Here is a 13,459-nt window from a genome sequence, read left to right as displayed (position 1 = left end):
TCCCATGGCACTAGCAGTCTCTCAGGCTGGAGGAGGAGCCCAGACTCCCATCACTCCCACTATGGAGCAGATAACTCCCCAGTATCAGGCTCTAGCAGCTCAGCCAGTCGGATTAGTTCAGCCAGTTATTGCGGCATAGGTCGGAGATGGGCCAGCTATGTCTTCTGAGGCTTTATGGAGATTGGACAGGTTTACCAAGATCTTTCCTATTCACTTCAGTGGTGCTCCTTCAGAGGACCCCCAGGAATATATTGACAGTTGTCACGAGGTTCTACGAAACATGGGTATACAATAGACCAATGGGGTCAATTTTGCTGCATTTCATATGACTGGTTCGCCAAGAAGTGGTGGAGAGATTACTTGTTGACCAGACCAGCTGGGTCGCCTGCTGTTACTTGGGACCAGTTCTCTTAGCTCTTCATAAAGAAGTTTCTGCCTATCACATTGAGAGAGGAGCGTCGCCGTCAGTTTGAGCGTCTCCAGTAGGGCAGTATGAGTTTTACTCAGTATGAGACCCGTTTTGTGGATTTGGCTCGTCATGCTATTCTTCTGCTTCCCACCGAGAAAGAGAGTGTGAGGAGGTTTATTAATGGACTTTCTCAGCCTATCAGATTGCAGATGGCTAAGGAGACTAGGAGTGAGATTTCTTTTCAGGCGGCTGCTAATGTTGCCAGACAAGTCGAAATGGTTCTTACTCAGGGAGGTCAGGGGTCTGACAAGAGACCTCGTCATTCCGGTGAGTTCAGCGGTGCCTCATCTAGATGCAGGAGTACTTTTGGTAGAGGCCATCCTCCTAGGCCGTTTCATTCAGCGCTCCAGGCATACCACAGTGCCTCAAGTGGTCGTGGCCCTCAGATGCATTATTCCGACCAGCTAGCCTACAATGCACCACCAGCTCCTATTAGTGCACCTCCACTCCAGAGTTATCAGGGTGGTTATTCAGGTCGACAGGGTCAGTTTCAGGGTCAGCAGTCATAGCAGCCAAGGTTATATTATACTTGTGGTGATCCTAGGCACATTGCTAGATTTTGCCCTCGAGCAACGGGCAGCTCACAGCATCAGAGTTCTCGTGCCATGGTTCCGGCACCAGTTGTCGCACCACCTGCTCAGCCAGCCAGATGCAGGAGTCAGGCAGTCAGAGGTAGGGGCCAGACTGTTAGAGGTGGAGGTCAGGTCGTTAGAGGTGGAGACCAGCCAGTTAGAGATCGTCCCATGGACGTAGTTCAGGGTGGTGGGGCCCAGCCCCGATGTTATGCTTTCCCAGCCCGGCCTGAGGCTGAGTCATCTGACATTGTTATCACAGGTACTGTTTCAGTTTACAGTACAGATGCTTCAGTTCTATTTGATCCGGGATCAACTTACTCCTATCTGTCATCCTATTTTTCTTCCTATTTAGTTGTGCCCCGTGATTCTTTGAGTGCTCCTGTGTATATGTCCACACCAGTGGGAGATGCTATTGTTGTAGATCATGTTTATCGTTCGTGTATGGTCACCATTTGGAGTCTTGAGACTCGTGTAGATCTTCTACTTCTCGACATGGGTGATTTTGATGTCATACTGGGTATGGATTGGCTATCACCTTATCATGCTATATTAGATTGTCACACCAAGACGGTGACCTTAGCCTTGCAGGGGTTTCCTCGATTAAAGTAGAGAGGGAATCTTGGCCATTCTGCCAACAGGGTTATCTCTTATGTGAAAGCTTGGCATATGGTCGAGAAGGGATGTCTAGCTTATTTGGCTTATGTCCGCGATTCTAGTGCAGAGGTTCCTTCCATGGATTCAGTGCTGGTTATTCGTGAGTTTCCAGAGGTGTTTCCTGCAGACCTGTCGGGGATGCCGCCTGACAGGGATATTTATTTCTGCATTGATTTGGCTCCGGGCACTCAGCCTATATCCATTCCGCCATACCGCATGGCCCCGCCAGAGTTGAAAGAATTGAAGGAGCAGTTGCAAGATTTGCTTGATAAGGGCTTCATTAGACCTAGTGTCTCGCCCTGGGGTGCACCTGTGTTGTTTGTGAAGAATAAAGATGGATCGATGAGGATGTGTATAGATTATCGGCAGTTGAAAAAAGTCACCATCAAGAACAAGCATACATTGCCGAGGATTGATGATTTATTTGATCAGCTTCAGGGTGCCAAGTTGTTTTCAAGGATTGATTTGAGATCTGGCTACCATCAGTTGAGGATTAGAGCATCCGATGTTCCTAAGACAGGTTTTTGGACTCGGTATGGGCATTATGAGTTTTTAATGATGTCATCTGGGCTGACAAATGCCCTAGCAGCATTCATGGATTTGATAAACTGGGTGTTCAAACCCTACTTGGATTCCCTTGTGGTTGTGTTTATTGATGATATCTTGATATACTCCTACAATCGAGAGGATCATGAGCAGCACCTTCAAATCGTTCTTCAGACTCTGAAAGACAGCCAGTTATATGCTAAGTTCTCAAAATGCGAGTTTTGGTTGAGGTCAGTTGCTTTCTTGGGTCACGTTGTATCAGCAGAGGGTATTCAGGTGGATCCTAAGAAGATTGAGGTAGTTTAGAACTGGCCTAGACCCACATCAGCTACAGAGATCCGCAGTTTCCTGGGTTTGGCGGGCTATTACCGTCGATTTGTGGAGGGGTTTTCATCCATAGCATCCCCATTGACCAGATTAACCCAGAAAGGTGCCCCGTTCAGGTGGTCAGACGAGTGTGAAGCAAGCTTTCAGAAGCTCAAGACAGCTTTGACTACGGTACCAGTATTGGTGTTACCCACAGATTCAAGATCTTATATAGTATATTGTGATGCATCTCCTATTGGTCTGGGTGATGTGTTGATGCAGGGTGGCAAGGTTATTGCATATGCTTCACGGAAGCTGAAGGTCCACGAGAGGAATCACCCTGTTCATGATCTAGAGCTGGCAGCCATTGTTCATGCGCTGAAGATTTGGAGGCACTATCTTTACGGCGTGCCATGTGAGGTATTCACTGATCATCGGAGCTTGCAGTATGTGTTCAAGCAAAAGGAACTAAATTTGAGGCAGAGGAGGTGGCTGGAGCTATTGAAATATTATGATATCACTATATTGTACCATCCGGGAAAGGCCAATGTGGTGGCCGATGCATTGAGTAGAAAAGCAGTGAGTATGGGCAGCCTTGCTTATATTCTAGTTGGTGAGAGACCACTAGCATTGGAGGTTTGGGCCCTGGCCAACCAGTTCGTGAGGTTAGATATTTCTGAGCCCAGCCGTGTTCTAGCTTGTACAGTTACTGTCTTTTTTATTTGAGCACATCAGAGATCGGTAGGATGATGATCCTCATTTACTTGTCCTTAGAGACACAGTGCGGCACGGTGGTGCCAAGCAGGTTACTGTTGGAGATGACGGAGTTTTGAGGATGCAGGGTCGTATTTGTGTGCCTAATGTGGATAGACTTCGTGAGTTAATCCTTGAGGAGTCCCACAGTTCCCGATATTCTATTCATCCAGGCGCCGCCAAGATGTATCAGGACTTGAGGCAGCATTATTGGTGAAGGAGGATGAAGAAAGACATAGTTGCATATATAGCTCGGTGCCTAAATTTCCAGCAGGTAAAGTGTGAGCATCAGAGACCTGGTGGTTTACTTCAGAGGTTAGAAATTCCTGAGTGGAAGTGGGAGCGTATCACTATGGATTTTGTTATTGGACTCCCACGGACTCAGAGGAAGTTCGATGCAGTTTGGGTCATTATGGACAGGCTGACCAAGTCAGCGCACTTCATTCCTGTGGCAGTTACCTATTCCTCGGAGCGGTTGGCAGAGATTTACATCCAGGAGATCATCCGTCTTTATGGCATGCCAGTGTCTATTATATCTGATCGAGGTACACAGTTTACCTAGCACTTCTAGAGGGCAGTACAGCGTGAGTTGGGTATGCGGGTTGAGTTGAGCACAATATTCCATCCTCAGACGGACGGGCAGTCCGAGAGCACAATTCAGATCTTGGAGGATATGTTCCGCACTTGTGTCATAGACTTTGGAGGTTCTTAGGATCAGTCCTTGCCCCTTACAGAGTTCGCCTACAACAACAATTACCAGTCGAGCATTCAGATGGCTCCGTATGAGACATTATATGATAGGCGGTGTTGGTCACCAGTTGGGTGGTTCGAGCCGGGAGAGGCTCGGTTGTTAGGCATAGACTTAGTACAGGATGCCTTGGATAAGGTCAAGATTATTCAGGATCGACTTCGCACAGCTCTGTCTAGGCAGAAGAGTTATGCCGACCGTAGAGTTCGTGATGTTGCATTCATGGTCGGAGAGAGAGTGTTACTTCGGGTATCACCCATGAAGGGTGTAATGAGGTTCGTAAAGAAGGGCAAGTTGAGCCCTAGGTATATCGGACCTTTTGAGATTCTGGAAGGTAGCTTACAGGCTTGCGTTGCCACCTAGTTTAGCAGCTATTCATCCGGTATTCATTGTGTCCATGCTTCGAAAGTATCTCGGCGATCCGTCCCATGTGTTAGATTTCAGCTCTGTCCAATTGGACAAGGATTTGCCTTACGAGGAGGAGCCGGTGGCAATTCTAGCCTGGCAAGTTCGCCAATTGAGATCAAAGAGTTACCCTTCAGTTCGAGTGCAGTGGGGAGGTCAGCCTATTGAGGCAGCTACTTGGGAGTCCGAGTCCGATATGCGGAGTAGATATCCCCACCTTTTCACCAGCCCAGGTACTTTTCTATGTCCGTTCGAGGACGAACGGTTATTTTAGAGGTGGAGAAAGATGACCCAAAAAAGGGTCATCTTATGTTTTAGAATTGAATATGCGCTCTTAAGCCTTAAAAATCTCATTTTTACCCTCCTCGATTTGCATGCGCAGTCCGGGCAGGTTTCCGGAAAGCTTTTATGTTGAAAATTGATGAAAATAAGAATTTATGCCTTAAAAGTTGATTTTAGTTGACTTTGGTCAACATTTTTGGTAAACGGGTCCGGATCCGTGTTTTGACGATCCCGGTGGGTCCGTATCGAATTATGGGATCTGGGCGTATGCCCGGAATCGAATTCGGAGGTCCCTAGCTCAAGTTATGAATTTTTGATGAAAATTAAAAGTCTGAAAATTATTTGTTTTTAAGAATTGATTGATGTTTGGCATTGTTAGTACCGGATTCATATTTTAGTTCTGGAGCCCGGTACAGGTTCATTGTGATATTTAAGACTTGTCTGTGAAATTTAGTGAGAAACGGAGTTGATTTGACGTGTTCGGACCTTCGGTTGAGAAAATAGTAACTTTAAAGTGTTCTTGAGAATTTCATTTGATTTGGTGCTACATTTAGAGTTCTAGGTGTTATTTTGGCGATTTGATCACGCTAGCAGGTCCGTATGATATTTTTAGACTTGTGTGCATGTTTGGTTTGGAGCCCCGAGGGCTCGGGTGAGTTTCGGATAGGCCACGGGATGTTTTGGACTTTGGAAAAATCTGGTTTTTTCTGCAGAGTCTGGGTTCTGCCATGTCCTTTTTCGCGTTCGCGAACGTCCTCTCGCGAACGTGAAGAGTAAACTGATGAGGCAGGGATTTCTTCTTCGCAAACGTGAACGCTTGGTCGCGAACGCGAAGCGATGGGGGTGTTACCCTTCGCAAACGCGACAAGCCCATCACGAACGCGTAGTGTTAGGCACTAGGGAGGGGGAGTCAGCCTTTTCTTCATCGCAAACGCGAACACTGTCTCGCGAACGCGAAGACCAGGGAAGGGTAGCCTATACGATCATGAGCATTGTCTCGCGAACGCGAAAGCTTGGCAGCCTATACTCTTCACGAACACGACAGTGCTCTCGCAAACGCGATGAACACTATCGCCCAGCACTTAACAGAATCCAAACATGGGATTTAGCCAAAAATTCATTTTTCTCAAAAACCAAACGGTGTGAGGCAATTTTTAAAGAGTCATTTCTTCTCCAATGTGTTGGTAAGTGATTCTAAACCATTTTCTTTCAATTACCCATTACATTTCTTGAATTTTCAACCTAAAATCTAGAGTCTTCATGGTAGAATTAGGGGTTAGGGTAGAAACTAGGAATTTCGGAAATTTGGGGATTTAGACCTCAATTTGAGGTCAGATTCCAAAACCAATTATATATTCGGGCTCGGGGATGAATGGGTAAATGAATTTTGGTCAGAACCTCAGGTTTTGACCAAGCGGGCCCGGGGTCGTTTTTTGACTTTTTGGAGGAAAATTTGAGAAATTTAATTTATGCAATATAATTGATTCCTTTAGCAATATTTGATATTATTGACTCATTTTTGAATAGATACGAGTGGTTTGGAGGTGAATTCCAAAGGAAAAGCTGTGATTGAGAATTAAGTGGCCTTCGGAGCGAGGTAAGTGTTGTGTCTAACCTTGACTTGAGGGAATTAGGAACCTTACATTACTTGCTAAATGAAATTCATGTGAGCGGCGTATATGTGAGGTGACGAGTACTTATGCGCCGCCAATTTACCTATTTTCCATGTTTCTCTAATATTTTCTTATATTGTCTCATTCATATGCCTAATTGCTATGTGTTACACTAGTGTTGTTCAATTTATCGTTCTTATCATGTTTACGGATTTTCTGGTGATAATTGAGTTTTTATTTCAAAGTTGAGATTGATATTATGGAACCAAATGTTGAAGTAAGGTATGTACTTGTTATTCTATCTCCCTGTTGTTATTTATGCATTGCATTATGGTAAGGGAGAGTGTTAATGCACGAAGGGTGATGCCGTGCCATATTGTGACTGTTAATGCACGAAGGGTGATGTCGTGCCATATTGTGAGTGTTAATGCACGAAGGGTGATGTCGTGCCATATTGTGAGTGTTAATGCACGAAGGGTGATGCCGTGCCATAATATGAGAGTTAATGTACGAAGGGTGATGCCGTGCCGTTTCTATTAATTTTATGGTGAGATTGAGAGTAAAGCACGAAGGGTGATGTTGTGCATTTTTCCTTACTGTATTCACTATTCCTGTTGATTCATGGTATATTGACTGCTCCGGTGATCATTCTATTGTAGTTCTTTATCTTGTATTCCCCTCAGTATGTTCCCCTCCTGACATTTCCTGTTTATTTCTTCATTTATGTTATTTGTATATACATTGTTAAATTGTATAGGTTGATTTGTAGGTGCCTTGCCTTAGCCTCGTCACTACTTCGTCGAGGTTAGGCTCGACACTTACCAGTACATGGGGTCGGTTGTACTTATACTGCACTCTGCACTTTCTGTGCAGATTTTGATACCGGCTCGGGTTGATCGAAATTTTGCTATTGGTCCATTGTACGGAGACTCAAGGTAGATCTGTCGGCGTTCACAGACCTTGAAGTCCCCATCTATCTTTTATGTTCTACTGTTTCTTTCATTCAGTCAGTTGTATTTCTTTCAGACTACTACTTGTATCAAATTCTAGAATGCTCGTGAATTCTGACTCCAGATCCGGGTGGTAGTAATTAATACAGTTTTTATGATATTCCGCACTTATTATATTTCATCTTAGTTAATTATTGTTAATTACTGAATGAAAATAAGGAATCGGTTTAATGATTCTCTAACGTTGGCTTGCCTAGCAAGTGAAATGTTAGGCGCCATCACGATCCCGTCGGTGGGAAATTTTGGGTCGTGACATTCATATACATTATCATGTGAGGATGAGAGTAAAAGCACGAAAGGTGATGTCGTGCCATTATTTTTATATTATCATATGTTCATGGCACGAAGGGTGTTTTCGTGCAGGCGAGGACAAGAGACATACATTATATTGTGATATCTTTTCATTATGTAGACATTCATGCCTTTATCTTTAGCTGTTATTGTGCACATATGTTTTCTTTGTGACTTGTAGTCGTTGTTGCTTCCTGTGTGCCTCCCACTTTATTATTTTACTATTATTGTCATTTCTCCCACCTAGTTGGTACTGTTATTTGTATGCTCGGTTAGAAAGAGATAAATGCACGAAAGGTGTTGCTGTGCCAATTGATTTGATCTACATATATATATTGGTCAGAATAAGACAAGTGCACGAAGGTATCACCGTGCCATTCGATGTGATATGTTGAATATATTCCTCACACCAGAAAAGTTATGAATTTAATGAGATAAATGGACAAAGGTGTTACCGTTCCATTTGATGTCATATCTTGAATATATTCCTCACACCAGGAAAGTTAAATGAGGTGTCAGATGGTGACTTTTACTTGAAAGAATTATATTCGAAAGATATTTACTTGAAAGAATTATATTCGTAAGATATTTATTTGAAGGAAGTATATTCGGGATATATTTAATTGTATGGATTACATTCTAAAGATTTTTATTTGAAAAACTTATAGATAAAAGATGTATATTTTGAAGGACTTGATTAATTGGCTATACTTGTGTTTATTATTCATTTGAGCAATATTTATGATGTTCTTGTTGCCTTGATATTTATGTCACAAGTTGATTATTGTTTCCATCACTGCTATTTGTTTTTTTATTATTTTTGTATGCTATATTGCACATGTTATTTGACTAGTGAGTGTCTTGATTATACCTCGTCACTACTCTACCGAGGTTAGTCTTGATACTTACTGGGTACTGACTGTGGTGTACTCATACTACACTTCTGCATATTTTTGTGCAGAGACAGGTATTTGAGATATCGGACTCGGACAGAGTTAGTGTGTTGATCGCAAGTATTCAAAGTGGAGCTGCTTGGTCGTCGCAGTCCCTTGGAGTCTTTCAATTTTATTGTACTGTCAACTCTTATTCGAACAGTAATTGTATATTCGATCCTTGATATCATTACATGTATTCAGTTAGAGTTCGTAACTCAGTATTACCAGTCTTGGAAGGTTGTTATAATTGTTTCCGCTTTTGATTTTGACACTTGTATTAAATTATATGTTTCAAAAAATTGGCTCGAAATGTAATTGTAATCGGCTTACCTAGTCTTAGAGACTAAGTGTCATCACGACGCCTCTGGTGGAAAACCATTTTGAATAAGGGAAAAACCACGGCCCCGAGACGAGCAACTGATATTACTATAGCAAGGAATTTTACACTTTGTAGGTCCGAGTAAAATACTCCAAAGACCACTACAACACTTGTTAGGATCGGGAACCCGGGTAGTGCAGAATTTAGCCAAACAACGGTATAATGACAATAACAAAGACAATGCAAGTTGATAATAACGGCAATTAAAGAAGATACAGAAGACACAAATTTAACGTGGTTTGGTCAAGGTGACCTACGTCCACAACCAGAGAGAAACAATTTCACTATAGCAACAAGAGTACAAAAGAGAGTACAAAATTAGATTAAATACTCTAATTAATCCCAAATACCCCAAGAGAATAACCTAACAAGATCACTCCAAAGAAAAGGTTCACACAAGTGTTTTCCAACACTCAACTCTCTTATAAATCCTCTATAGTGAAATAAAGGAAAGGCAAGAGACGTTTGTCTCAAACTTAGGTGTATTTGATATGGACATTTGCTAGCCTATTTATAAGAAAATAGATGGTCATTTTATGGAATATGATTGGCAAGCAAGGCCTTTAATGAATGGACATAAAATGTCCAACAAGTGACCAATGAAAGACTATAGAGAAGCCAACAAGGCTTATAGTCTATGGCCAAAAGTAGGCCACGTATATCACAAATCTCCACCTTGGACTAGTTTTGGCTGATATAATAAAATTGCTCTTCCTTCTCCGCAAAATCCCCAGTGGGCGAAATCATTCTTCATAAATGCCAATCAAGTTCACGCAAAGCTTGAACTTGACAACTGGAAGAGGCTTCGTAAGCATGTCACCAATTGTCTCTAGTGTTGATCTTCTGAATAGAGACTTTTCCTTTAGTAATGGTTTCTCGGATGAAGTGATATTTGATATCAATATACTTCGTCCTCTCATGATACATCTGATATTTAGTCAAGTGAATGGCACTTTGACTATCACAGAAAATGGTAATACCACATTGGTGTGAACTGAGTTCAGCAAATAGACCCTTCAACCATAAGACTTCTTTGATCGCCTCGGTCATTGCCATATATTCTGCTTCGGTAGTAGATAAAGCTACTACATGTTGTAATGTAGCTTTCCAACTTATAGCGCAACCACCAATACAAAATACATAGCAAGTCAGTAACCTTGTTTTGTCAAGATCACCTGCATAATCTGAGTCTACAAAACCAACCAAAGTTTTAGTATTTCTTCCAAACTCCAAACATGTGTTTGAAGTACCTTGCAAGTATCTGAGAATCCATTTCACAACCTGCTAATGTGCTTTACCAGGGCAAGCCATATATCAGCTTACCACGCTCACTGCTTGTGAAATGTTTGGACGTGTACAAACCATTGCATACATAATACTGCTGACTGCACTGGAAATAAGGTACATGTGCCATATACCTCTCTTCTTCCTCTGACTGCGGGACTGATCAGTTGATAACTTAAAATGAGCAGCAAGAGGGGTACTCACTGGTTTAGCATCTTTCATGCCAAACCTCTCCAAGACTTTCTCCGAGTACTTATTCTGGGTCAGGAATAGCCTGTTGGCTCCTCGATCTCTTTTGATCTCCATGCCAAGGATTTTCTTAGGTGCTCCCAAATCTTTCATCTCAAATTCACTTTTCAACTGACTTTTCAAATTGTGAATTTCTGTTAAATCCTTAGTAGCAATGAACATGTCATCAACATATAATAATAAGTACACAAATGAACCATCATTTAACTTCTGAAAGTAAACACAACTATCATACATGCTCCTCGAATAACCATGACCCAACATAAAGGAATCAAACCTTTTATACCATTGTCTTGGAGACTGCTTTAATCCGTACAAGGATTTCTTCAACAAGCAAACATGATCTTATTTTCCTTCAATTTCAAATCCTTCGGGTTGATTCATGTATGTTTGTTCCTCAAGTTCTCCATGTAAGAAAGTTGTTTTAACATCAAGTTGTTCTAATTCCAAATCATACATGGCAACGATGGCAAGCAAGACATGAATAGAGTTATGTTTAACAACATGTGAGAAAATATCATTAAAATCAACTCTTTGTACCTGACTATAGCCCTTTGAAACTAATTGTGCCTTATACCTCGCATCTTCAACCCCTGAAATGCCATCCTTTTTCGTGAAGACCCATTTGCAACCAAGAATTCTTTTTCCTGATGGCGGCTTCACAAGAGACCAAGTACCATTCTTGTGGAGAGACTCAATTTCTTCATTCATTGCAATCAGCCATTTGGCTGAGTCAGCACCAGAAACTGCTTCTGAATATTTTGATGGTTCTCCAATTTCTTTAGTTTCCTGTGCAACTGAAAAAGCAAATGCAACATAATCTCCAAAACTTAATGGTTATTTACCTTCTCTTCTTAGTCTATGTTTGGCTATAGAATACTCCTCTTCTTCTGGTTCCACTTCAAGAGTCTCAACTTCAGGAATTTTAGCTTCTGGCTCAACTTCAGGAGTTTCAACAGTATTTTGCTCCAAAGTTGATGAGCTTGGCTCAGAAAGAATGCCAATCTCAACCTTCACCTGCTTCTGTATACTCTTTCCTTTGTCTGTATTACAAGAACTAGAAGACTCTTTTCTAGAATGTAACATAGAGGATTCATCAAAGGTTACATCTATGCTAATTATAAATTTTGGTGTCGTGGGATCAGGATACCATAATCGGTATCCTTTCACCCCAGATGCATACCCAAGGAAAATGCACTTTTTAGCCCTTTGGCTCTAATTTTCCTTCATTTACATGCATGTATGCAGGGTAACCAAATATCTTTAAATCGGAATAATTAGCAGGAGTACCTGACCATATTTCCTCTGGAGTCTTAAAGTTCAAAGGTGCAGAAGGAGCTCGATTGACAATATAACAAGCTGTAGAGATAGCTTCTACCCAAAAGGCATTTGTCAACCCAGCATTTGAAATCATGCAACTAGCCCTTTCCAAAAGAGTTCTATTCATCCTTTCTGCCACACCATTATGCTGAGGTGTCATTCTCACAGTACGATGTCGAGCAATTCCTTCATTCTTGCAAAATTCATTGAATTCATCATTATAAAATTCCAAGCCATTATTTGTTCTAAGCCGCTTAACCTGTTTTCCTGTTTGCTTCTCAATCAAAACTTTTCACTGTTTGAAATTTAAGAAAACATCATTTTTATTTTTCAGGAAATAAACCCAAACTTTCCTTGAATAATCATCAATGAAAGTTAACATATACCTGGAACCACCTTTTGATGGGATACGTGTAGGACCCCAAAGATCTGAATGAATGTAATCCAAAGTACCTTTTGTTCTATGAATCGCTGGAGATTTGAAGCTGATTTTTTTCTACTTCCTGAACACACAATGTTCACAGAACTCCATATTTTCAGTACTTTGGCTACATAAAAGACCTCTTTTGCTGAGGATGGAAAGACCTTTTTTACTCATATGCTACAATTTGGTGATGTCAGAATCTGATTTATCTGATATTGAAACTGCAGTAGCACCTGTAACAGTAGATCCCAAAAGAGTATACAACGTACCAGATCTATATGCTTTCATGATCACAAGAGCACCATGAGAAACTTTCAGAACTCCACCTTCACCTATGTACTTGCACCCAAGAGATTCTAGAGTGCCTAAAGAGATGAGATTTTTCTTCAAGTCAGGAACATGTCTAACATCGGTGAGAGTTATCACCACACCATCATGCATTTTGATTCAGACTGTACATTTTCCAATAACTTTGCAGGCAGCATTATTGCCTATCAAGACAACTCCACCTCCAATAGATTCATAGGTGGTAAATAAATCCCGATTGGGACACATATGATAAGAACAACCTGAATATAAAATCCACTCATTGTTAGATTTGAAACTATTATTAGTTGTTAAAAAATAGTTCCCTCAGTCTCATCAGTAGCTACACTTGCTTCGGCAGTGTCAGTATTTTTGTGCTCATTTTTCTTTTCTGTATCCTCTTCTTTGTTTTTCAATTTAAAGCATTCAGAAATAATGTGACCTTTCTTATGACAATATTTGCACATGACATTTTTGTATCTGGATTTTTACCTTGATTTAGGTTTCTCATTACTTGAATCTTTCTTATTGGATCTACCTCTTATGAATAAGCCTTCCCCTTGGTTCCTACTAGTTTCCCCAGTAATATCTCTATCTATTTGTTCTTTTGATTTCAAAATAGATTTGATATCTTTATAAGAGATATTATCATTTCGATAAAACATAGTATCTCTTATATGTTTAAACGACTGGGGAAAGGAAACAAGCAATAACACAGCTTGATCCTCATCTTTGATTTCAGCATCTATGTTACTTAAATCCATAAGAAGAGAATCAAAATTATCAAGATGTGTAAGTATAGAGGTACCTTCAGCCATACGAAAAGTGTAGAGTTTTTGCTTTAGGTAAAACCTATTTTCTACTGTTCTTTTCATATATATGGTTTTAAGCTTTTCCCATATGCCTTTGG

At 41.2% G+C, this 13,459-nt stretch overlaps 1 protein-coding gene across 1 annotated transcript; it reads left to right on the top strand.

The window, feature by feature from the left end:
• Window positions 1–1,074: 1,074 nt before the first annotated feature.
• On the top strand, window positions 1,075–2,900 carry LOC138910259 (uncharacterized). The gene is made up of 2 exons (XM_070201487.1): window positions 1,075–1,561; window positions 2,833–2,900. Exons 1-2 carry the CDS (start codon window positions 1,075–1,077, stop codon window positions 2,898–2,900), a joined length of 555 nt encoding a protein of 184 aa, XP_070057588.1.
• The last annotated feature ends 10,559 nt before the right edge of the window (window positions 2,901–13,459 follow it).

This window comes from Nicotiana tomentosiformis, chromosome 4, assembly GCF_000390325.3.
Source record: "Nicotiana tomentosiformis chromosome 4, ASM39032v3, whole genome shotgun sequence".
In the NCBI taxonomy this organism is placed as follows: domain Eukaryota; kingdom Viridiplantae; phylum Streptophyta; class Magnoliopsida; order Solanales; family Solanaceae; genus Nicotiana; species Nicotiana tomentosiformis.
This window is presented reverse-complemented; position numbering and strand designations above follow the sequence as displayed.